A 24,503-nucleotide genomic window follows, 5' to 3' on the forward strand; every position below is an offset into this window, starting at 1 on the left:
GACAGCAACTGAGCATGTGCAGAGCTCTTCATCCCCACCCCCTACTGTGAGGTCATCCTGGAGTATCCCGCCTCCTTAAGGTAGTTCTGTAGAGACAGCCGTACAGGTAACACACAAGAAAGACCTGTATTTGCTTTTTCTACAGCTCCACCTTAAGGGGGTGGGATATTCCAGGATGAGCTCAGCAAGGGGGAAGGTTGAAGAGCTTTGAGCAGGCTCAGCTGCTTTCTCTACTTCCCCAGAGCTGCAAAACAGGAAAAGATTCAGAAGAGGAAGTAGAAACTTTCTGTGTCCTGCAACTGGAAATCCCTGCAAGCCATAGTCCCAGATCTGCAGGGGAGGAGAAGAGGGATTACATCTGAGACTCAGGAATCAGCCCCGTCTGCTCCTGCCTTGCTCATCTTTCCAGGAAGAGGGAAATCTCCAGCCTGAATCCATCCCAGCTGCTGAAGAATTCAGAGGGAAACAGGGGGGGAAATGTCTGCCCTGGGTTCTGATCAGGTAATTTTTTTAAAAAAAGGATGTAGTCTAATCAAAAGGCATCATCGTCATCTTTGCGTCATTTTCTATTTATTGTCTTGTATCAGGTAAGAAATTCTTCTGTCTACTCTTGTAAAAGGAAAACCTTTCCCTGTGCATCTCTTCCAGCCTTCCCTTCTTTTTTCTAGTTTGCAATACAGTAATAATAATAATTTTTTATTTTCTTATATACCGCCGTACCAATAGTTCTAGGTGGTTCACAACAGGAAAAAAACTGAGACATTTCAGCACATGATACAATTTCAAAACAGCATTCCAAAATTTCCGAATTCTGGGACATAACCAAAAAGCATGACCCAATATATTATCCAACTAGAATTTAAGCCCATTACATTAACGGGTGCTAGAATAGATGTGTGTGTATTTCTTTCTTTCTTTCTGTCCTTGGCCACTTTCTGTCTCTCTCTTTCCTTGGCTGTCCACCATCACCCCTTGCCTGTTCCACCTGCCCAGCAGTAGGCCTTCTCCCTTCCTTTTACCTCCCCCTGTCCAGCAGCACTTCTTACCTGCTCCCCTGTTCCTCTTCCCTGCTCCCCCCTGTCCAGCAGCACTCCTTACCTGCTCCCCCTGTCCAGCATGCGGCTACTCTTCTTTAAAACAACCTACTGGCTGTAACGAACCTCGCAGGCCGCTCTGAGGCATGGTGACATGATACCGTGCATCAGAAGGAACATGCTATCGAGGTGCACAGCGGCCTGCGAGGTTTGCTACAGCCGGCGATCAGAGATGGAGCAGCAGCAGTTGGTGAATGAGGGTGGGAGGGGGGAGTCGCCAGCGTGTCTCCTGCCTCCATGTTCTCCCTGCCTCTGTGTTTGAAAATCGAATTCTGCACGGAAGCACACCTCACGGAGGCAGGAAACATAAAACCCTAAGTGCGCATGTGCGCTTAGGGTTTTATTATAGAGGATTATTATTCTTCCCCATACACATATTTACCAATCCCCATACCCCTTCCACAAACCTACCCAGCCAACCACACCTCCACCACATACGCACAACATCTACCCACCCCACACTCACACATCTTTTCACACCCAACCACAAATATATGTAGGTCTTATGTAAAATGTGACCCATTTTCTAACAAATCTACATGAAAGAAGGGTTTAGACACCAAGAGAAACAACTTCTATCCTGTTCAAATTAGAATTCATCTTGCTTAAAATAAATACCATTCTTTAGTTCCAAAGAAAAGGAAATTGTGGGGTAGTAAATAGACTATTTATAGAGAAAAAAAAGATTTGTTCTCCCAAGCTGACAGTTTTATATTACTTAACAAATATAAATGACTCCCCCCCCCCCCGAGACACGCCATACTGAAAGCTCCGGGGGAAGCTGTTCTCCTATCCCTCGGTGCCGCTGTTGCGCTGAGGGGGGGGCGTCTGCTTCCGTTTCCTGCGTTCTCAGCGCTCCCTTCTGGAAGCAGCGACTCCGACCTTGCACGAAACCTCCTCAGCGGATCCCAGTTGTTTAAAGTAGCGTGGCCCTCCCCCTCCTCCCTTCCTGCCGAGAGTTTGCGTGTGCAGCACTCTCCACATGCTGCTTCGGGGCCTTGTACTGCCCTGATTTACTCTGGCATGTCCCTGATGATATCATCAGAGACGCGGCAGAGCAAATCAGGGCAGTAGAAGGCCTTGAAGCAGTGTGTGGAGAGTGCTGCACATGCTGCTTGAATCGGCGTTTGGATTCGGGCCCGCGAAAAAAGTAGCAGCTGGACTTTTTTTTCTGCGCTTCCCTTCCTACCCCTTGAGGTGTCGCCGCGGCTCCTCTCGATCCCCGCCAGCGTCGGAAGCCTTCTCCGACGCTGGTGCGGCTCGTGAGAAGAGCCGACAGGAGAGCAGGATGTCCAGCACTGGGGTCCAGTCCTTCCGGCGAGTGTAGGTAAGTGCTGGGGATTCGCGCATGCGCACTCCTGCGGCCACGGAACTACTGATCATGGAAGCACGCAGATAGGAGTGCGCATGCGCGAGTTAGGCTTCTATTATATAGGATTTTTTACATTTTAGGCATATTCTTTTCTCAACACAACCAAAATGTAAAGCTTGACCTTGAGAAAAAGAAGCTCTCGAAATAGACTCTCTCTATAATAAGTGCTAGAAATTGATGAAATATCTAGGACCCAAACCATTGGGAAATATGGACCCAACACGGTCCGTGTTTCGACAGTGTTGTCGTCCTCAGGGGTCCTATAAATAACAGCTTAATGAGTGTAATCTTACAATATGTAACGAACGCATTCCTGTCTTTGCGTGTGTAGTGGATGTGCTAAATTAATGAAATTACAAATTTATAAAGTGACTGGTGCAAGGTGCCAAAGTGTATACAAATAAAAATAAAAAAACATTGCATTGAAAATAAAGGACGCCAATTAATTTCATTAATTTAGCACATCACTAGACACGCAAATATAGGAATGCGTTCATTACATATTGCAAAATTACACTCATAAGAACATAAGAATTGCCGCTGCTGGGTCAGACCAGTGGTCCATCGTGCCCAGCAGTCCGCTCACGCGGTGGCCCTTAGGTCAAAGACCAGTGCCCTAACTGAGACAAGCCTTACCTGTGTACGTTCTGGTTCAGCAGGAATTTGTCTAACTTTGTCTTGAATTCCTGGAGGGTGATTTTCCCTATAACAGCCTCCGGAAGAGCGTTCCAGTTTTCCACCACTCTCTGGGTGAAGAACTTCCTTATGTTTGTACGGAATCTATCCCCTTTCAACTTTAGAGAGTGCCCTCTCGTTCTCTCCACCTTCGAGAGGGTGAACAATCTCTTTCTCTACCAAGTCTATTCCCTTCAATATCTTGAATGTCTAGATCATGATCCCTCTTTTCAAGGGAGAAGAGGCCCAGTTTCTCTAATCTCTCACTGTATGGCAACTCCTTCAGCCCCTTAACCATTTTAGTCGCTCTTCTCTGGATCCTTTCAAGCAGTACTATGTTCTTCTTCATGTACGGCGACCAGTGCTGGACGCAGTATTCCAGGTGGGGACGTACCATGGCCCGGTATAGCGGCATGATAACCTTCTCCGATCTGTTCGTGATCCCCTTCTTAATCATTCCTAGCATTCTGTTTGCCCTTTTCGCCACTGCTGCACATTGCGCAGACAGCTTCATTGACTTGTCGACCAGCACTCCAAAGTCTCTTTCCTGGGGGGTCTCTCCAAACACTGCACCGGACATCCTGTATTCGTGTATAAGATTTTTGTTACTGACATGCATCACCTTACACGTTGTCGCCCACCAGGCCTCTAGTCAGGACAGCAGAGGGCGCTGGTGGGGACTAGATTCGGATCCCTGGCGTGTTCCCTTGGAACTAGGGTAACCCTTAGGAGTAAACACTGGCCTGGGAGCTTGCCCAGGTCCAGCTGGTATGCTGGCTGTAATAGCATACCATACAAAACAAGTAGTGAAAAGAAAAAGTAGTCTTTATTTAGCCCTTTCACTGTGCTTAAAACAAAATAGTCAGGCTGGCAATTGTAATTCACAAAGGCAATCCACACCACAGTTTTCATGAAACTCAAAATGAAAGAAAACTTTACAGAGAAACATGCAATGCCAGACAGAAAGATGATACACCATAAACTGCACCACTGAGTTGTAGCTGTTTGCAATGGCTTGTGCTGCAGGTGGTCTCACAGGGTTAATCAGGTCCTGTAATGGCTTTATGCTGGTAAGTACTTCAAAGAAAGGAAGGTTGTACCTTTTCCTCATGGTTGAAGTGGTAAGTGTGGTCTGGCTTGCACAAAGGAGAAAAAATTCACAAATATAGCATTAAACCCCCCCCTCAAAATAAATGCCAATCCTCTTGGTCTGACTTCTAGGGCTCTTGCCTTCTCCCCAGGATCACACTCCCAATAGTCCACACCTGGCTGCAATTACTGCCAAACTGAGCAGCCAAAAAGAAATGCAGGAATTGCAGGAAAAGAAAAAACTCCAAAACACTGATTGAGGAAAAGAGACAAAACTCCCCCAAGTCAGCTTCCTGCTTGTACCTATAGAAGCTTCGGCTTCCCAGCTCCAGCTTACACCAAACAGGCAAAGGATAAAAAAAACCCCCAATTCAAAACAGTTCAAAGGTTTAACCTTTCAGGGACCCACCTCCATAACTTCAGGAAGGTAACTGACCTCCTCTGGCCCACAGGTGGTATCCATGGCTTCCCAATCTGGTGGTTCCCTGGAGGTTTGGGGTGAAGTCAGTCCCTCCTCAAGCATGTCCACCTCTTGGCCCAACCATGGCTCAGCAAGACACTGCTTTGCTCCCTTGGTCCTTTCCACCAGCTCTTGCTGCCTCCAACACTGCTCCTGAGGCTGTTTCACCTGCTTCTCTTGCTTCTTCCCTGGCTCCTCCTCTAGCTGTTCCAAGCCCTGCATTTTATGCTTGGAAGAGCCACGCCTGCTGCACCTGGAGCGGAGGAGGGGAACTGATTGTCTAAGCTGAGGAGCCTGGCTTCCTCCATATTGCTTTTAAAGGGATTGTCTCAAAATAACAGGCTTCTCTTTAAAAACAGTAAACCTTCTTGGCTCAGAAATAAACCTTTCCTGAGGTCTTCTTTGTGTGTGGCTAGGTAACCAGTCCCTGACTTGCTCAGCTTCACTGCCTGGGGAGTAGCCAGCTATCGCCTGACTATGGCTACTGACCTGGTCAGCTCTTTTGGTAAGGGACCGTAAGTTCCTAATGCTGCCTTTTCTTGGGAGTAAGCCAGCACTGGTGCTGGGTTGGTCACAACGTATTCATGTTAAACCTCATTTGCCATGTCGCAACCCTTTTCTGTTATTTATAGGACCCCTGAGGAAGACAATATTGTCGAAACACGGACCGTGTTGGGTCCCTATTTTCCAACGGTTTGGGTCCTAGATATATTTTATGTGGATTGGGAATTTGTATATTTTTAAATAAAGCCTGCGTCTTGAACAGCAAGCACCATTTCCACAGAGTTTTCGTTTTCGTTGGATTTGCATTTTCTGTGAGATTAAGGATCAGTCTCTTGCTTGTTTTCCTGTAAAGTTTATTCATACTATAATGCACCAGAGATCTGCTCTTACTGACAGAAGTCGTATAACAAAGTCTGCTACAAAAACACGATAAGGAAACTGACTGACTGTGTCCTTGTCTACTTTCCAGACATCGGTCACATTCAGGGATGTCGCGGCTTATTTCCTGGAAATGGAGTGGGACATTCTGGGAGAATGGCAGAAAGAGCTGTACAAGAGGGTCATCGAGGAGATTCATGACATCCTCATCTCACGAGGTAAATGCACCTTCTCTATCATCTGTCGCAGGTACATTATGGAATGGGTGCTGACGGGACAAAAGCGCGCGAGACTTTAGCATCCCGACATTGCAGCGATGACAATTCGGCACAAGACACCAGCGCGCTGCCTAAAAAGTGACTTTTAAAGAGCTCCGACGGGGTGTGTGTGGGGGGGAACCCCCCACTTTACTTCTGACTGTTCGCGCTGCCGTTGGGGGGAGTGTGGGGGGTGCAACCCCTCACATTAAAGAGAAAATTTATAGAGAAAACTTAACTTTTTCCTAAAAAATCGGAAAAAGTTAAGTTTGCTCTATAATGGAGGGTTCCAACCTCCCCAAGCCCCCCCCCCCCCCCCCGCAACGGCAGTGCGAAGAGTATGAAGGAAACTGGGGGGGTTCCTCACTCACACCCCACATCGGAGCTCTTTAAAAGTCACAGTCACTTCTGACTGTTCGCGCTGCCGTTGGGGGGAGTGTGGGGGGTGCAACCCCTCACATTAAAGAGAAAATTTATAGAGAAAACGTAACTTTTTCCTAAAAAATCGGAAAAAGTTAAGTTTGCTCTATAATGGAGGGTTCCAACCTCCCCAAGCCCCCCCCCCTCCGCAACGGCAGTGCGAAGAGTATGAAGGAAACTGAGGGGGTTCTTCACTCACACCCCACATCGGAGCTCTTTAAAAGTCACAGTCACTTCTGACTGTTCGCGCTGCCGTTGGGGGGAGTGTGGGGGGTGCAACCCCTCACATTAAAGAGAAAATTTATAGAGAAAACTTAACTTTTTCCTAAAAAATCGGAAAAAGTTAAGTTTGCTCTATAATGGAGGGTTCCAACCCCCCCAAGCCCCCCCCCCCCCCGCAACGGCAGTGCGAAGAGTATGAAGGAAACTGAGGGGGTTCTTCACTCACACCCCACATCGGAGCTCTTTAAAAGTCACAGTCACTTCTGACTGTTCGCGCTGCCGTTGGGGGGAGTGTGGGGGGTGCAACCCCTCACATTAAAGAGAAAATTTATAGAGAAAACTTAACTTTTTCCTAAAAAATCGGAAAAAGTTAAGTTTGCTCTATAATGGAGGGTTCCAACCTCCCCAAGCCCCCCCCCCCCCCCGCAACGGCAGTGCGAAGAGTATGAAGGAAACTGAGGGGGTTCTTCACTCACACCCCACATCGGAGCTCTTTAAAAGTCACAGTCACTTCTGACTGTTCGCGCTGCCGTTGGGGGGAGTGTGGGGGGTGCAACCCCTCACATTAAAGAGAAAATTTATAGAGAAAACTTAACTTTTTCCTAAAAAATCGGAAAAAGTTAAGTTTGCTCTATAATGGAGGGTTCCAACCTCCCCAAGCCCCCCCCCCCCCGCAACGGCAGTGCGAAGAGTATGAAGGAAACTGAGGGGGTTCTTCACTCACACCCCACATCGGAGCTCTTTAAAAGTCACAGTCACTTCTGACTGTTCGCGCTGCCGTTGGGGGGAGTGTGGGGGGTGCAACCCCTCACATTAAAGAGAAAATTTATAGAGAAAACTTAACTTTTTCCTAAAAAATCGGAAAAAGTTAAGTTTGCTCTATAATGGAGGGTTCCAACCTCCCCAAGCCCCCCCCCCCCCGCAACGGCAGTGCGAAGAGTATGAAGGAAACTGGGGGGTTCCTCACTCACACCCCACATCGGAGCTCTTTAAAAGTCACAGTCACTTCTGACTGTTCGCGCTGCCGTTGGGGGGAGTGTGGGGGGTGCAACCCCTCACATTAAAGAGAAAATTTATAGAGAAAACTTAACTTTTTCCTACAAAATCGGAAAAAGTTAAGTTTGCTCTATAATGGAGGGTTCCAACCTCCCCAAGCCCCCCCCCCCCCCCAACGGCAGTGCGAAGAGTATGAAAGAAACTGAGGGGGTTCTTCACTCACACCCCACATCGGAGCTCTTTAAAAGTCACAGTCACTTCTGACTGTTCGCGCTGCCGTTGGGGGGAGTGTGGGGGGTGCAACCCCTCACATTAAAGAGAAAATTTATAGAGAAAACTTAACTTTTTCCTACAAAATCGGAAAAAGTTAAGTTTGCTCTATAATGGAGGGTTCCAACCTCCCCAAGCCCCCCCCCCCCCCGCAACGGCAGTGCGAAGAGTATGAAGGAAACTGAGGGGGTTCTTCACTCACACCCCACATCGGAGCTCTTTAAAAGTCACAGTCACTTCTGACTGTTCGCGCTGCCGTTGGGGGGAGTGTGGGGGGTGCAACCCCTCACATTAAAGAGAAAATTTATAGAGAAAACTTAACTTTTTCCTAAAAAATCGGAAAAAGTTAAGTTTGCTCTATAATGGAGGGTTCCAACCTCCCCAAGCCCCCCCCCCCCCGCAACGGCAGTGCGAAGAGTATGAAGGAAACTGGGGGGGTTCCTCACTCACACCCCACATCGGAGCTCTTTAAAAGTCACAGTCACTTCTGACTGTTCGCGCTGCCGTTGGGGGGAGTGTGGGGGGTGCAACCCCTCACATTAAAGAGAAAATTTATAGAGAAAACTTAACTTTTTCCTAAAAAATCGGAAAAAGTTAAGTTTGCTCTATAATGGAGGGTTCCAACCCCCCCAAGCCCCCCCCCCCCCCCGCAACGGCAGTGCGAAGAGTATGAAGGAAACTGAGGGGGTTCTTCACTCACACCCCACATCGGAGCTCTTTAAAAGTCACAGTCACTTCTGACTGTTCGCGCTGCCGTTGGGGGGAGTGTGGGGGGTGCAACCCCTCACATTAAAGAGAAAATTTATAGAGAAAACTTAACTTTTTCCTAAAAAATCGGAAAAAGTTAAGTTTGCTCTATAATGGAGGGTTCCAACCTCCCCAAGCCCCCCCCCCCCCGCAACGGCAGTGCGAAGAGTATGAAGGAAACTGAGGGGGTTCTTCACTCACACCCCACATCGGAGCTCTTTAAAAGTCACAGTCACTTCTGACTGTTCGCGCTGCCGTTGGGGGGAGTGTGGGGGGTGCAACCCCTCACATTAAAGAGAAAATTTATAGAGAAAACGTAACTTTTTCCTAAAAAAATCGGAAAAAGTTAAGTTTGCTCTATAATGGAGGGTTCCAACCTCCCCAAGCCCCCCCCCCCCCCCCGCAACGGCAGTGCGAAGAGTATGAAGGAAACTGAGGGGGTTCTTCACTCACACCCCACATCGGAGATCTTTAAAAGTCACAGTCACTTCTGACTGTTCGCGCTGCCGTTGGGGGGAGTGTGGGGGGTGCAACCCCTCACATTAAAGAGAAAATTTATAGAGAAAACTTAACTTTTTCCTAAAAAATCGGAAAAAGTTAAGTTTGCTCTATAATGGAGGGTTCCAACCTCCCCAAGCTCCCCCCCCCCCCCCGCAACGGCAGTGCGAAGAGTATGAAGGAAACTGAGGGGGTTCTTCACTCACACCCCACATCGGAGCTCTTTAAAAGTCACAGTCACTTCTGACTGTTCGCGCTGCCGTTGGGGGGAGTGTGGGGGGTGCAACCCCTCACATTAAAGAGAAAATTTATAGAGAAAACTTAACTTTTTCCTAAAAAATCGGAAAAAGTTAAGTTTGCTCTATAATGGAGGGTTCCAACCTCCCCAAGCCCCCCCCCCCCGCAACGGCAGTGCGAAGAGTATGAAGGAAACTGAGGGGGTTCTTCACTCACACCCCACATCGGAGCTCTTTAAAAGTCACAGTCACTTCTGACTGTTCGCGCTGCCGTTGGGAGTGTGGGGGGTGCAACCCCTCACATTAAAGAGAAAATTTATAGAGAAAACTTAACTTTTTCCTAAAAAATCGGAAAAAGTTAAGTTTGCTCTATAATGGAGGGTTCCAACCTCCCCAAGCCCCCCCCCCCCGCAACGGCAGTGCGAAGAGTATGAAGGAAACTGGGGGGGTTCCTCACTCACACCCCACATCGGAGCTCTTTAAAAGTCACAGTCACTTCTGACTGTTCGCGCTGCCGTTGGGGGGAGTGTGGGGGGTGCAACCCCTCACATTAAAGAGAAAATTTATAGAGAAAACTTAACTTTTTCCTACAAAATCGGAAAAAGTTAAGTTTGCTCTATAATGGAGGGTTCCAACCTCCCCAAGCCCCCCCCCCCCCCGCAACGGCAGTGCGAAGAGTATGAAGGAAACTGAGGGGGTTCTTCACTCACACCCCACATCGGAGCTCTTTAAAAGTCACAGTCACTTCTGACTGTTCGCGCTGCCGTTGGGGGGAGTGTGGGGGGTGCAACCCCTCACATTAAAGAGAAAATTTATAGAGAAAACTTAACTTTTTCCTAAAAAATCGGAAAAAGTTAAGTTTGCTCTATAATGGAGGGTTCCAACCTCCCCAAGCCCCCCCCCCCTGCAACGGCAGTGCGAAGAGTATGAAAGAAACTGAGGGGGTTCTTCACTCACACCCCACATCGGAGCTCTTTAAAAGTCACAGTCACTTCTGACTGTTCGCGCTGCCGTTGGGGGGAGTGTGGGGGGTGCAACCCCTCACATTAAAGAGAAAATTTATAGACAAAACTTAACTTTTTCCTAAAAAAATCGGAAAAAGTTAAGTTTGCTCTATAATGGAGGGTTCCACCCCCCCCAAGCCCCCCCCCCCCCGCAACGGCAGTGCGAAGAGTATGAAGGAAACTGGGGGGGTTCCTCACTCACACCCCACATCGGAGCTCTTTAAAAGTCACAGTCACTTCTGACTGTTCGCGCTGCCGTTGGGGGGAGTGTGGGGGGTGCAACCCCTCACATTAAAGAGAAAATTTATAGAGAAAACTTAACTTTTTCCTAAAAAATCGGAAAAAGTTAAGTTTGCTCTATAATGGAGGGTTCCAACCTCCCCAAGCCCCCCCCCCCCCGCAACGGCAGTGCGAAGAGTATGAAGGAAACTGAGGGGGTTCTTCACTCACACCCCACATCGGAGCTCTTTAAAAGTCACAGTCACTTCTGACTGTTCGCGCTGCCGTTGGGGGGAGTGTGGGGGGTGCAACCCCTCACATTAAAGAGAAAATTTATAGAGAAAACTTAACTTTTTCCTAAAAAAATCGGAAAAAGTTAAGTTTGCTCTATAATGGAGGGTTCCAACCTCCCCAAGCCCCCCCCCCCCCCCAACGGCAGTGCGAAGAGTATGAAGGAAACTGAGGGGGTTCTTCACTCACACCCCACATCGGAGCTCTTTAAAAGTCACAGTCACTTCTGACTGTTCGCGCTGCCGTTGGGGGGAGTGTGGGGGGTGCAACCCCTCACATTAAAGAGAAAATTTATAGAGAAAACGTAACTTTTTCCTAAAAAATCGGAAAAAGTTAAGTTTGCTCTATAATGGAGGGTTCCAACCTCCCCAAGCCCCCCCCCCCCCCCCGCAACGGCAGTGCGAAGAGTATGAAGGAAACTGAGGGGGTTCTTCACTCACACCCCACATCGGAGATCTTTAAAAGTCACAGTCACTTCTGACTGTTCGCGCTGCCGTTGGGGGGAGTGTGGGGGGTGCAACCCCTCACATTAAAGAGAAAATTTATAGAGAAAACTTAACTTTTTCCTAAAAAATCGGAAAAAGTTAAGTTTGCTCTATAATGGAGGGTTCCAACCTCCCCAAGCTCCCCCCCCCCCCCGCAACGGCAGTGCGAAGAGTATGAAGGAAACTGAGGGGGTTCTTCACTCACACCCCACATCGGAGCTCTTTAAAAGTCACAGTCACTTCTGACTGTTCGCGCTGCCGTTGGGGGGAGTGTGGGGGGTGCAACCCCTCACATTAAAGAGAAAATTTATAGAGAAAACTTAACTTTTTCCTAAAAAATCGGAAAAAGTTAAGTTTGCTCTATAATGGAGGGTTCCAACCTCCCCAAGCCCCCCCCCCCCCGCAACGGCAGTGCGAAGAGTATGAAGGAAACTGAGGGGGTTCTTCACTCACACCCCACATCGGAGCTCTTTAAAAGTCACAGTCACTTCTGACTGTTCGCGCTGCCGTTGGGAGTGTGGGGGGTGCAACCCCTCACATTAAAGAGAAAATTTATAGAGAAAACTTAACTTTTTCCTAAAAAATCGGAAAAAGTTAAGTTTGCTCTATAATGGAGGGTTCCAACCTCCCCAAGCCCCCCCCCCCCCGCAACGGCAGTGCGAAGAGTATGAAGGAAACTGGGGGGGTTCCTCACTCACACCCCACATCGGAGCTCTTTAAAAGTCACAGTCACTTCTGACTGTTCGCGCTGCCGTTGGGGGGAGTGTGGGGGGTGCAACCCCTCACATTAAAGAGAAAATTTATAGAGAAAACTTAACTTTTTCCTACAAAATCGGAAAAAGTTAAGTTTGCTCTATAATGGAGGGTTCCAACCTCCCCAAGCCCCCCCCCCCCCGCAACGGCAGTGCGAAGAGTATGAAGGAAACTGAGGGGGTTCTTCACTCACACCCCACATCGGAGCTCTTTAAAAGTCACAGTCACTTCTGACTGTTCGCGCTGCCGTTGGGGGGAGTGTGGGGGGTGCAACCCCTCACATTAAAGAGAAAATTTATAGAGAAAACTTAACTTTTTCCTAAAAAATCGGAAAAAGTTAAGTTTGCTCTATAATGGAGGGTTCCAACCTCCCCAAGCCCCCCCCCCCCTGCAACGGCAGTGCGAAGAGTATGAAAGAAACTGAGGGGGTTCTTCACTCACACCCCACATCGGAGCTCTTTAAAAGTCACAGTCACTTCTGACTGTTCGCGCTGCCGTTGGGGGGAGTGTGGGGGGTGCAACCCCTCACATTAAAGAGAAAATTTATAGAGAAAACTTAACTTTTTCCTAAAAAATCGGAAAAAGTTAAGTTTGCTCTATAATGGAGGGTTCCAACCCCCCCAAGCCCCCCCCCCCCCCGCAACGGCAGTGCGAAGAGTATGAAGGAAACTGAGGGGGTTCTTCACTCACACCCCACATCGGAGCTCTTTAAAAGTCACAGTCACTTCTGACTGTTCGCGCTGCCGTTGGGGGGAGTGTGGGGGGTGCAACCCCTCACATTAAAGAGAAAATTTATAGAGAAAACTTAACTTTTTCCTAAAAAATCGGAAAAAGTTAAGTTTGCTCTATAATGGAGGGTTCCAACCTCCCCAAGCCCCCCCCCCCCCCGCAACGGCAGTGCGAAGAGTATGAAGGAAACTGGGGGGGTTCCTCACTCACACCCCACATCGGAGCTCTTTAAAAGTCACAGTCACTTCTGACTGTTCGCGCTGCCGTTGGGGGGAGTGTGGGGGGTGCAACCCCTCACATTAAAGAGAAAATTTATAGAGAAAACGTAACTTTTTCCTAAAAAATCGGAAAAAGTTAAGTTTGCTCTATAATGGAGGGTTCCAACCTCCCCAAGCCCCCCCCCCCCCCCGCAACGGCAGTGCGAAGAGTATGAAGGAAACTGAGGGGGTTCTTCACTCACACCCCACATCGGAGCTCTTTAAAAGTCACAGTCACTTCTGACTGTTCGCGCTGCCGTTGGGGGGAGTGTGGGGGGTGCAACCCCTCACATTAAAGAGAAAATTTATAGAGAAAACTTAACTTTTTCCTACAAAATCGGAAAAAGTTAAGTTTGCTCTATAATGGAGGGTTCCAACCTCCCCAAGCCCCCCCCCCCCGCAACGGCAGTGCGAAGAGTATGAAGGAAACTGGGGGGGTTCCTCACTCAAACCCCACATCGGAGCTCTTTAAAAGTCACAGTCACTTCTGACTGTTCGCGCTGCCGTTGGGGGGAGTGTGGGGGGTGCAACCCCTCACATTAAAGAGAAAATTTATAGAGAAAACTTAACTTTTTCCTACAAAATCGGAAAAAGTTAAGTTTGCTCTATAATGGAGGGTTCCAACCTCCCCAAGCCCCCCCCCCCCCCCGCAACGGCAGTGCGAAGAGTATGAAGGAAACTGAGGGGGTTCTTCACTCACACCCCACATCGGAGCTCTTTAAAAGTCACAGTCACTTCTGACTGTTCGCGCTGCCGTTGGGGGGAGTGTGGGGGGTGCAACCCCTCACATTAAAGAGAAAATTTATAGAGAAAACTTAACTTTTTCCTAAAAAATCGGAAAAAGTTAAGTTTGCTCTATAATGGAGGGTTCCAACCTCCCCAAGCCCCCCCCCCCCCGCAACGGCAGTGCGAAGAGTATGAAAGAAACTGAGGGGGTTCTTCACTCACACCCCACATCGGAGCTCTTTAAAAGTCACAGTCACTTCTGACTGTTCGCGCTGCCGTTGGGGGGAGTGTGGGGGGTGCAACCCCTCACATTAAAGAGAAAATTTATAGAGAAAACTTAACTTTTTCCTAAAAAATCGGAAAAAGTTAAGTTTGCTCTATAATGGAGGGTTCCAACCTCCCCAAGCCCCCCCCCCCCCGCAACGGCAGTGCGAAGAGTATGAAGGAAACTGGGGGGGTTCCTCACTCAAACCCCACATCGGAGCTCTTTAAAAGTCACAGTCACTTCTGACTGTTCGCGCTGCCGTTGGGGGGAGTGTGGGGGGTGCAACCCCTCACATTAAAGAGAAAATTTATAGAGAAAACTTAACTTTTTCCTAAAAAATCGGAAAAAGTTAAGTTTGCTCTATAATGGAGGGTTCCAACCTCCCCAAGCCCCCCCCCCCCCCCGCAACGGCAGTGCGAAGAGTATGAAGGAAACTGAGGGGGTTCTTCACTCACACCCCACATCGGAGCTCTTTAAAAGTCACAGTCACTTCTGACTGTTCGCGCTGCCGTTGGGGGGAGTGTGGGGGGTGCAACCCCTCACATTAAAGAGAAAATTTATAGAGAAAACTTAACTTTTTCCTAAAAAATCGGAAAAAGTTAAGTTTGCTCTATAATGGAGGGTTCCAACCTCCCCAAGCCCCCCCCCCCCCGCAACGGCAGTGCGAAGAGTATGAAGGAAACTGGGGGGGTTCCTCACTCACACCCCACATCGGAGCTCTTTAAAAGTCACAGTCACTTCTGACTGTTCGCGCTGCCGCTGGGGGGAGTGTGGGGGGTGCAACCCCTCACATTAAAGAGAAAATTTATAGAGAAAACGTAACTTTTTCCTAAAAAATCGGAAAAAGTTAAGTTTGCTCTATAATGGAGGGTTCCAACCTCCCCAAGCCCCCCCCCCCCCCGCAACGGCAGTGCGAAGAGTATGAAGGAAACTGAGGGGGTTCTTCACTCACACCCCACATCGGAGCTCTTTAAAAGTCACAGTCACTTCTGACTGTTCACGCTGCCGTTGGGGGGAGTGTGGGGGGTGCAACCCCTCACATTAAAGAGAAAATTTATAGAGAAAACTTAACTTTTTCCTAAAAAATCGGAAAAAGTTAAGTTTGCTCTATAATGGAGGGTTCCAACCTCCCCAAGCCCCCCCCCCCCCCGCAACGGCAGTGCGAAGAGTATGAAGGAAACTGAGGGGGTTCTTCACTCACACCCCACATCGGAGCTCTTTAAAAGTCACAGTCACTTCTGACTGTTCGCGCTGCCGTTGGGGGGAGTGTGGGGGGTGCAACCCCTCACATTAAAGAGAAAATTTATAGAGAAAACTTAACTTTTTCCTAAAAAATCGGAAAAAGTTAAGTTTGCCCTATAATGGGGGGTTCCAACCCCCCCAAGCCCCCCCCCCCCCCCGCAACGGCAGTGCGAAGAGTATGAAAGAAACTGAGGGGGTTCTTCACTCACACCCCACATCGGAGCTCTTTAAAAGTCACAGTCACTTCTGACTGTTCGCGCTGCCGTTGGGGGGAGTGTGGGGGGTGCAACCCCTCACATTAAAGAGAAAATTTATAGAGAAAACTTAACTTTTTCCTAAAAAAATCGGAAAAAGTTAAGTTTGCTCTATAATGGAGGGTTCCAACCTCCCCAAGCCCCCCCCCCCCCGCAACGGCAGTGCGAAGAGTATGAAGGAAACTGAGGGGGTTCTTCACTCACACCCCACATCGGAGCTCTTTAAAAGTCACAGTCACTTCTGACTGTTCGCGCTGCCGTTGGGGGGAGTGTGGGGGGTGCAACCCCTCACATTAAAGAGAAAATTTATAGAGAAAACTTAACTTTTTCCTAAAAAATCGGAAAAAGTTAAGTTTGGTCTATAATGGAGGGTTCCAACCTCCCCAAGCTCCCCCCCCCCCCCCGCAACGGCAGTGCGAAGAGTATGAAGGAAACTGAGGGGGTTCTTCACTCACACCCCACATCGGAGCTCTTTAAAAGTCACAGTCACTTCTGACTGTTCGCGCTGCCGTTGGGGGGAGTGTGGGGGGTGCAACCCCTCACATTAAAGAGAAAATTTATAGAGAAAACTTAACTTTTTCCTAAAAAATCGGAAAAAGTTAAGTTTGCTCTATAATGGAGGGTTCCAACCTCCCCAAGCCCCCTCCCCCCCCCGCAACGGCAGTGCGAAGAGTATGAAGGAAACTGAGGGGGTTCTTCACTCACACCCCACATCGGAGCTCTTTAAAAGTCACAGTCACTTCTGACTGTTCGCGCTGCCGTTGGGGGGAGTGTGGGGGGTGCAACCCCTCACATTAAAGAGAAAATTTATAGAGAAAACTTAACTTTTTCCTAAAAAATCGGAAAAAGTTAAGTTTGCTCTATAATGGAGGGTTCCAACCTCCCCAAGCCCCCCCCCCCCCCCGCAACGGCAGTGCGAAGAGTATGAAAGAAACTGAGGGGGTTCTTCACTCACACCCCACATCGGAGCTCTTTAAAAGTCACAGTCACTTCTGACTGTTCGCGCTGCCGTTGGGGGGAGTGTGGGGGGTGCAACCCCTCACATTAAAGAGAAAATTTATAGAGAAAACTTAACTTTTTCCTAAAAAATCGGAAAAAGTTAAGTTTGCTCTATAATGGAGGGTTCCAACCTCCCCAAGCCCCAACCCCCCCCCCCCGCAACGGCAGTGCGAAGAGTATGAAGGAAACTGGGGGGGGGTCCTCACTCACACCCCACATCGGAGCTCTTTAAAAGTCACAGTCACTTCTGACTGTTCGCGCTGCCGTTGGGGGGAGTGTGGGGGGTGCAACCCCTCACATTAAAGAGAAAATTTATAGAGAAAACGTAACTTTTTCCTAAAAAATCGGAAAAAGTTAAGTTTGCTCTATAATGGAGGGTTCCAACCTCCCCAAGCCCCCCCCCCCCCGCAACGGCAGTGCGAAGAGTATGAAGGAAACTGAGGGGGTTCTTCACTCACACCCCACATCGGAGCTCTTTAAAAGTCACAGTCACTTCTGACTGTTCGCGCTGCCGTTGGGGGGAGTGTGGGGGGTGCAACCCCTCACATTAAAGAGAAAATTTATAGAGAAAACTTAACTTTTTCCTAAAAAATCGGAAAAAGTTAAGTTTGCTCTATAATGGAGGGTTCCAACCTCCCCAAGCCCCCCCCCCCCCCGCAACGGCAGTGCGAAGAGTATGAAGGAAACTGAGGGGGTTCTTCACTCACACCCCACATCGGAGCTCTTTAAAAGTCACAGTCACTTCTGACTGTTCGCGCTGCCGTTGGGGGGAGTGTGGGGGGTGCAACCCCTCACATTAAAGAGAAAATTTATAGAGAAAACTTAACTTTTTCCTAAAAAATCGGAAAAAGTTAAGTTTGCTCTATAATGGAGGGTTCCAACCTCCCCAAGCTCCCCCCCCCCCCCCCGCAACGGCAGTGCGAAGAGTATGAAGGAAACTGAGGGGGTTCTTCACTCACACCCCACATCGGAGCTCTTTAAAAGTCACAGTCACTTCTGACTGTTCATGCTGCCGTTGGGGGGAGTGTGGGGGGTGCAACCCCTCACATTAAAGAGAAAATTTATAGAGAAAACTTAACTTTTTCCTAAAAAATCGGAAAAAGTTAAGTTTGCTCTATAATGGAGGGTTCCAACCTCCCCAAGCCCCCCCCCCCCGCAACGGCAGTGCGAAGAGTATGAAGGAAACTGAGGGGGTTCTTCACTCACACCCCACATCGGAGCTCTTTAAAAGTCACAGTCACTTCTGACTGTTCGCGCTGCCGTTGGGGGGAGTGTGGGGGGTGCAACCCCTCACATTAAAGAGAAAATTTATAGAGAAAACTTAACTTTTTCCTAAAAAATCGGAAAAAGTTAAGTTTGCTCTATAATGGAGGGTTCCAACCTCCCCAAGCCCCCCCCCCCGCAACGGCAGTGCGAAGAGTATGAAGGAAACTGAGGGGGTTCTTCACTCACACCCCACATCGGAGCTCTTTAAAAGTCACAGTCACTTCTGACTGTTCGCGCTGCCGTTGGGGGGAGTGTGGGGGGTGCAACCCCTCACATTAAAGAGAAAATTTATAGAGAAAACGTAACTTTTTCCTAAAAAATCGGAAAAAGTTAAGTTTGCTCTATAATGGAGGGTTCCAACCTCCCCAAGCCCCCCCCCCCCCCCGCAACGGCAGTGCGAAGAGTATGAAGGAAACTGAGGGGGTTCTTCACTCACACCCCACATCGGAGCTCTTTAAAAGTCACAGTCACTTCTGACTGTTCGCGCTGCCGTTGGGGGGAGTGTGGGGGGTGCAACCCCTCACATTAAAGAGAAAATTTATAGAGAAAACTTAACTTTTTCCTAAAAAATCGGAAAAAGTTAAGTTTGCTCTATAATGGAGGGTTCCAACCTCCCCAAGCCCCCCCCCCCCCCCCCAACGGCAGTGCGAAGAGTATGAAAGAAACTGAGGGGGTTCTTCACTCACACCCCACATCGGAGCTCTTTAAAAGTCACAGTCACTTCTGACTGTTCGCGCTGCCGTTGGGGGGAGTGTGGGGGGTGCAACCCCTCACATTAAAGAGAAAATTTATAGAGAAAACTTAACTTTTTCCTACAAAATCGGAAAAAGTTAAGTTTGCTCTATAATGGAGGGTTCCAACCTCCCCAAGCCCCCCCCCCCCCGCAACGGCAGTGCGAAGAGTATGAAGGAAACTGAGGGGGTTCTTCACTCACACCCCACATCGGAGCTCTTTAAAAGTCACAGTCACTTCTGACTGTTCGCGCTGCCGTTGGGGGGAGTGTGGGGGGTGCAACCCCTCACATTAAAGAGAAAATTTATAGAGAAAACTTAACTTTTTCCTAAAAAATCGGAAAAAGTTAAGTTTGCTCTATAATGGAGGGTTCCAACCCCCCCAAGCCCCCCCCCCCCCGCAACGGCAGTGCGAAGAGTATGAAGGAAACTGAGGGGGTTCTTCACTCACACCCCACATCGGAGCTCTTTAAAAGTCACAGTCACTTCTGACTGTTCGCGCTGCCGTTGGGGGGAGTGTGGGGGGTGCAACCCCTCACATTAAAGAGAAAATTTATAGAGAAAACTTAACTTTTTCCAAAAAAATCGGAAAAAGTTAAGTTTGCTCTATAATGGAGGGTTCCAACCTCCCCAAGCCCCCCCCCCCCCCGCAACGGCAGTGCGAAGAGTATGAAGGAAACTGGGGGGGTTCCTCACTCACACCCCACATCGGAGCTCTTTAAAAGTCACAGTCACTTCTGACTGTTCGCGCTGCCGTTGGGGGGAGTGTGGGGGGTGCAACCCCTCACATTAAAGAGAAAATTTATAGAGAAAACTTAACTTTTTCCTAAAAAATCGGAAAAAGTTAAGTTTGCTCTATAATGGAGGGTTCCAACCTCCCCAAGCCCCCCCCCCCCCCGCAACGGCAGTGCGAAGAGTATGAAAGAAACTGAGGGGGTTCTTCACTCACACCCCACATCGGAGCTCTTTAAAAGTCACAGTCACTTCTGACTGTTCGCGCTGCCGTTGGGGGGAGTGTGGGGGGTGCAACCCCTCACATTAAAGAGAAAATTTATAGAGAAAACGTAACTTTTTCCTAAAAAATCGGAAAAAGTTAAGTTTGCTCTATAATGGAGGGTTCCACCCCCCCCAAGCCCCCCCCCCCCCGCAACGGCAGTGCGAAGAGTATGAAGGAAACTGAGGGGGTTCTTCACTCACACCCCACATCGGAGCTCTTTAAAAGTCACAGTCACTTCTGACTGTTCGCGCTGCCGTTGGGGGGAGTGTGGGGGGTGCAACCCCTCACATTAAAGAGAAAATTTATAGAGAAAACTTAACTTTTTCCTAAAAAATCGGAAAAAGTTAAGTTTGCTCTATAATGGAGGGTTCCAACCTCCCCAAGCCCCCCCCCCCCCGCAACAGCAGTGCGAAGAGTATGAAGGAAACTGGGGGGGTTCCTCACTCACACCCCACATCGGAGCTCTTTAAAAGTCACAGTCACTTCTGACTGTTCGCGCTGCCGTTGGGGGGAGTGTGGGGGGTGCAACCCCTCACATTAAAGAGAAAATTTATAGAGAAAACTTAACTTTTTCCTACAAAATCGGAAAAAGTTAAGTTTGGTCTATAATGGAGGGTTCCAACCTCCCCAAGCTCCCCCCCCCCCCCCCGCAACGGCAGTGCGAAGAGTATGAAGGAAACTGGGGGGGTTCCTCACTCACACACCACGTCGGAGCTCTTTAAAAGTCACTTTTTAGGCGGCGCACTGAAGTCTCGCACACGAATGACTATGAGCCGTTATTTTCTCAACCCTGGAGAGATCCCAGGTATTGGAACCTGTGATCATCTGAAATTTATGCCCTCCCATATCCAAGTTTCCAAGTTTATTCCAAATTTGATATACCATCTATCAACGTGTACCTAGAGGGTTTACAATGCTAAAAAATGTAAAAGAGGGTAAAAAAGAAACTTAAAAGAAATATATGTATATAGACTGGCTATAGTCAAACAGAAACATAATAACAGTTTTATATACCACAGGACCGTGAAGTTCTATGCGGTTTACAATGATTAAAAATGCTACAAATTGAGTAGAACTAACAAAGTTAAAAACTAGTGACGAACAGCTCTTGAGATCAGTTATTGTGGGAGAGATTGTACAAATCAGCTGCCTAAGTACTTCAGAAACAGATATGTTTTTAGGTGTCTCCTAAATTCCCCATAAATATTAGCAAGCATAAGTAATTGTTCCAGATCTTTACCCCATAATGCTGCCTGATGTAAGAAAAGATGTTGATGATGTTTTTTTAAATTTACATCCTCTAACCGGTGGGGAAACAAAATTCAAGTGTGAGCTTCTCTTATGTCTATTGGTTGAGAAAGAGTAAAGGTCAGTTATATATTTAGGGGCTAAACCGAATAGTACCTTAAAGCAAAAACATCCAAACTTAAACTTCACGCGTGCCTCCATCGGCAACCAATGCAGGAGTCGGTAGGAAGGAGTTACATGGTCGAACTTCTTCAACCCCCAAATCAGCCTGACCGCCACATTTTCCACCAGTTGTAATCGCTGCATATTCTTCTGGGGCTAGGCAAGAGTGAAATACATTGAGATGAAATAAAGTTTAAAAAGGGTGGTAAAGGGGGAGGCGAAAAACAAAGCGGAAAGGGATTACGCTTCTTAAAAGCGGTTGGCAGGGCCGCCATCAAGGCAGTACTACCAGTCCTGCATTCAGGGGCCCGGAGCTGACAGGGGGCCCGGGCTCCCCCAGGGTCCTAGGGCAGTGTTCCCTCTAAGGTGAGCGCATGAGCGATCGCTCACTATTTTCAGTGGCGTCGCACATACGCTTTCCCCTGTCGCTCACTCGAGGGCGGGAGGGGGTGAGAGGAAGCGGCGGCGGCCTGTATTTTAAAGTTAAAATATGCAGCGGCGGCTCCTCTCAAGATCCCTGACTGCATCGGACTTCCGACGCAGGTGGGGATTCGTGAGAGGAGCCGCTGCCACGTCTTCAGTGTCCTACCAAGGGGGGGGGTGGTCCACCCTGGCTGTGCACCCGCCCTAAGGCTGCAGTCGGAGAGGAAGTTCGGGCCAGCCAATTGCTGCCTGGCTGGGCAGAACTTCCTCTCCAACGGCAGAATTGACGTTGGGGGAATGCTGGTTGGCCCGGTGGGAAGCAGAGAGAACTTGGGGCAGCCGCAGCGGTGGCTTTGGGGCCTGCTTCCTCCGATGGTTGCGGCGGTGGCTTTGGGGCCTGTTTCCCCCAATGGTGGCAGCAGTGGCTTTGTGGAGGGTAGGGAGAAAGAAAGGGGGCAGGCAGGGAGACAGAAGGGAAACAGAAAAAAAGAAAGGGGGCATTAAGAGGAAAAGAAAGGGCAAGGAGAGAGGAAGAAAAAGTTAGGGGAGGGAATGAGGTCTGGAGGAGAGGAAGCATACAGGCTGAAAGAAGGGAAGAAAGATTGGATGCACAGTCAGAAGATGAAAGTGCAACCAGAGACCCATGAAATCACCAGACAAGGTAGGAAAAATGATTTTATTTTAAATTTAGTGATCAAAATGTGTCTGAATTTATATATGCTGTCTATATTTTGCACTATGGCCCCCTTTTACTAAACCGCAATAGTGTTTTTTAGCGCAGGGATCCTATGAGCGTCGAGAGCAGCGCTGGGCATGTAGCGCAGTTCCCTGCGCTAAAAACTGCTATTGTGGTTTAATAAAAAGGATGGGGGGTATATTTGTCTATTTATGTATGGTTGTTACTGAGGTGACAATGCATAGAGTCATCTGCCTTGACCTCTTTGAAAAAAACCCAGAATAGGAATGATAATTAACATTTTCTCAGCTTATAGTGTGCTTTGTGTTTTTTAATTTTATTGTTGGTAGATCATTTTGACTTGGTCATTTTAAAGTAGCTCGCAAGCCCAAAAAGTTTGGGCACCCCTGAGCTAGAGCGTTGAAGCTGTGTATTTCTATTTTATCCCTTTTACAAAACTGTGGAGCGTTTTTTAGCGCCATCCGTGGTGGTAGCAGCTCTGATGCTCAGAATTCTATGAGCGTCAGGGCTGTTACCACTGTGGCTAAAATCCACACTACAGTTTTGTAAAAGAGTGAGGGGTTAGTTTGTGATGACATATTCCATACTAGGCGAAGGTGTTTTCTGTGTTCTGTGTGTTCGAAAGACATGGTTTTCTGTTAGGATTGACGGTGTAGGATTGATCTGTGCTGGTCTGGCTTGTTTAGTTTTACAATGGGTGTATTGATGTACTGCTCACTGCAGTATGTAAGATGCTGCCTTTTCCTAGGTACTCATGTGTGACGTGTGGTTTGTTACTAAAAATCATGTTTTTCTTACAGATGGGGGGGGGTGCCAAAAAATGATGGGCCCCGGGTGTTACATATGCTAGGTACGCCACTGTATGTAAAGATACCAGAAAGCTGGCGAAGCAAAAACTTTAAGTAAATTGTTATTCTTCTAAGTTTTGAGTATTTAACCCTCCCACAATCTCACGGGCACTCGTTTCAAGTTTCATGTTTATTGAGATTTTGATTTAAACGCAATATCAAATATTTTCAATGCGTATAACAAAAATAAATTTGGGGAAATAAATAAAACCATTTGAACAATAAACATACAAACATATCCATAGATGATTAAAATTACATAAGGAGTACAAGGATAAACTACATTTGTTTAAAAATGCGTCCTCCGTGCCTGCTCATAAATTTGTGGATGTAACTTGTCGCTCATGCATATTTTTTTTTTGCACACACCTCATCAATCCTTAGAGGGAACATTGGTCCTAGGCCACCATAGCACAAATTCCTGTATTATGCTTCTGCTGTGCACAACAATAAACACTGCTGTCATACTTTTTTTTGTCCCCTACCGATTTCCTGATAGCAACCCCCCGGACAAAAGTGGGGGGGAAGGGGTGCGTGGGGGGGCCCAATAGGATTGCTCAGTATGGGGCCCAGAAATTTCTGATGGCGGCCCTGGCGGTTTGTATTCATTTCTGTGTACGAAGTGAGTAGGTTGGGTGAATCGTCCATTCTCGTGTTAGAAAGGCGTCCCTGAATAAGAGACTTTTTAATTTGGTCTTAAATTTGTCCAATGATTCTTCCAATCTGATATCCAATAGGAGCCGATGTAAGGAGCCTCTAATTTGAGGTCTTTCAACTTCAGCTGGAGTCGGTCCGTTTTCTAAACTGCAAAAAATTTGGTACAGAAGGCCAGGGGAAGGATTTACTTGTCAGATTTCTTGCTGAGAACTACAATATCCTGTGTAAGGCCATGACATGTCTAACCCCCTTCAGATGGTAACAGATGCCACCAAGAAGATAGCGACTGCAGTGTCTTCGCCTAGGAGGGCCATGAAGAGAAATATCTCTACTAACAAATCTCTAAGGTTGATTCTTAATCAAGTGGTGGGCTGTGGCTGCCTTTTTTTCCTCTAAGCTTTAAGCTTTGTCAGGCATATACTCAAAATTCCAATATAGATAGATTCCTCAATACACACTAGAGGCTGACCAGATTTTAGTTACAGGCCCAAAAGTGGCCCAAAATTTTTCTTCTGCCTGGATATGGTAGAAACTGACTGCGTGTTTTTGGTGGAAGCTGAAAATTTGTGCTTCATCCTGTTTGTCTCTCTCCCCTCTAAACAGGAGTTGCCTTTAAGAACATAAGAATTGCCATACTGGAACAGATCAAAGGGCCATCAAGCCCAGTATCCTGTTTCCAACAGTAGCTAACCCAGATCGCAAGTATCTAGCTAGATCCCAAGTAGTAAAACAGATTTTATGCTGCTTATCCTAGGAATAAACAGCAAATTTCCTCAAGCCATCTCAATAATGGCCTATGGCAGTGTATTGCAAACTGTGTGCCTTCTGAGATGTCAGGTGTGCCGCAGTACACTGGGGAAGAGGAGAGATACCGGCGCTGGCTGACTGTCTACAGGATGTGCCTCTCGCGAAGAGCCGGGGACACTAGGTTTAACGTGCCCCAGCTCGAAAAAATTTGCGAGACACTGGCCTATGAACTTCTCTTATAGGAAATTAGCCAAGCCTTTTTTAAACCCTGCTAAGCTAACTGAT

At 48.0% G+C, this 24,503-nt stretch overlaps 1 protein-coding gene across 2 annotated transcripts in view; it reads left to right on the forward strand.

The window, feature by feature from the left end:
• Window positions 1-220: 220 nt before the first annotated feature.
• Window positions 221-24,503, forward strand: part of LOC117354483 (zinc finger protein 879-like) — a 33,779-nt gene continuing 9,496 nt past the window's right edge. For both annotated transcript variants that reach the window (XM_033932115.1, XM_033932116.1), the window contains exons 1-2: window positions 221-501; window positions 5,664-5,790. In XM_033932115.1, the coding sequence (XP_033788006.1) occupies window positions 478-501; window positions 5,664-5,790 (151 nt within the window). In that variant the 5' untranslated portion in view covers window positions 221-477. The remainder of the gene's footprint in view (window positions 502-5,663; window positions 5,791-24,503) is intronic.

Source organism: Geotrypetes seraphini, chromosome 2, assembly GCF_902459505.1.
Source record: "Geotrypetes seraphini chromosome 2, aGeoSer1.1, whole genome shotgun sequence".
NCBI lineage: Eukaryota > Metazoa > Chordata > Amphibia > Gymnophiona > Dermophiidae > Geotrypetes > Geotrypetes seraphini.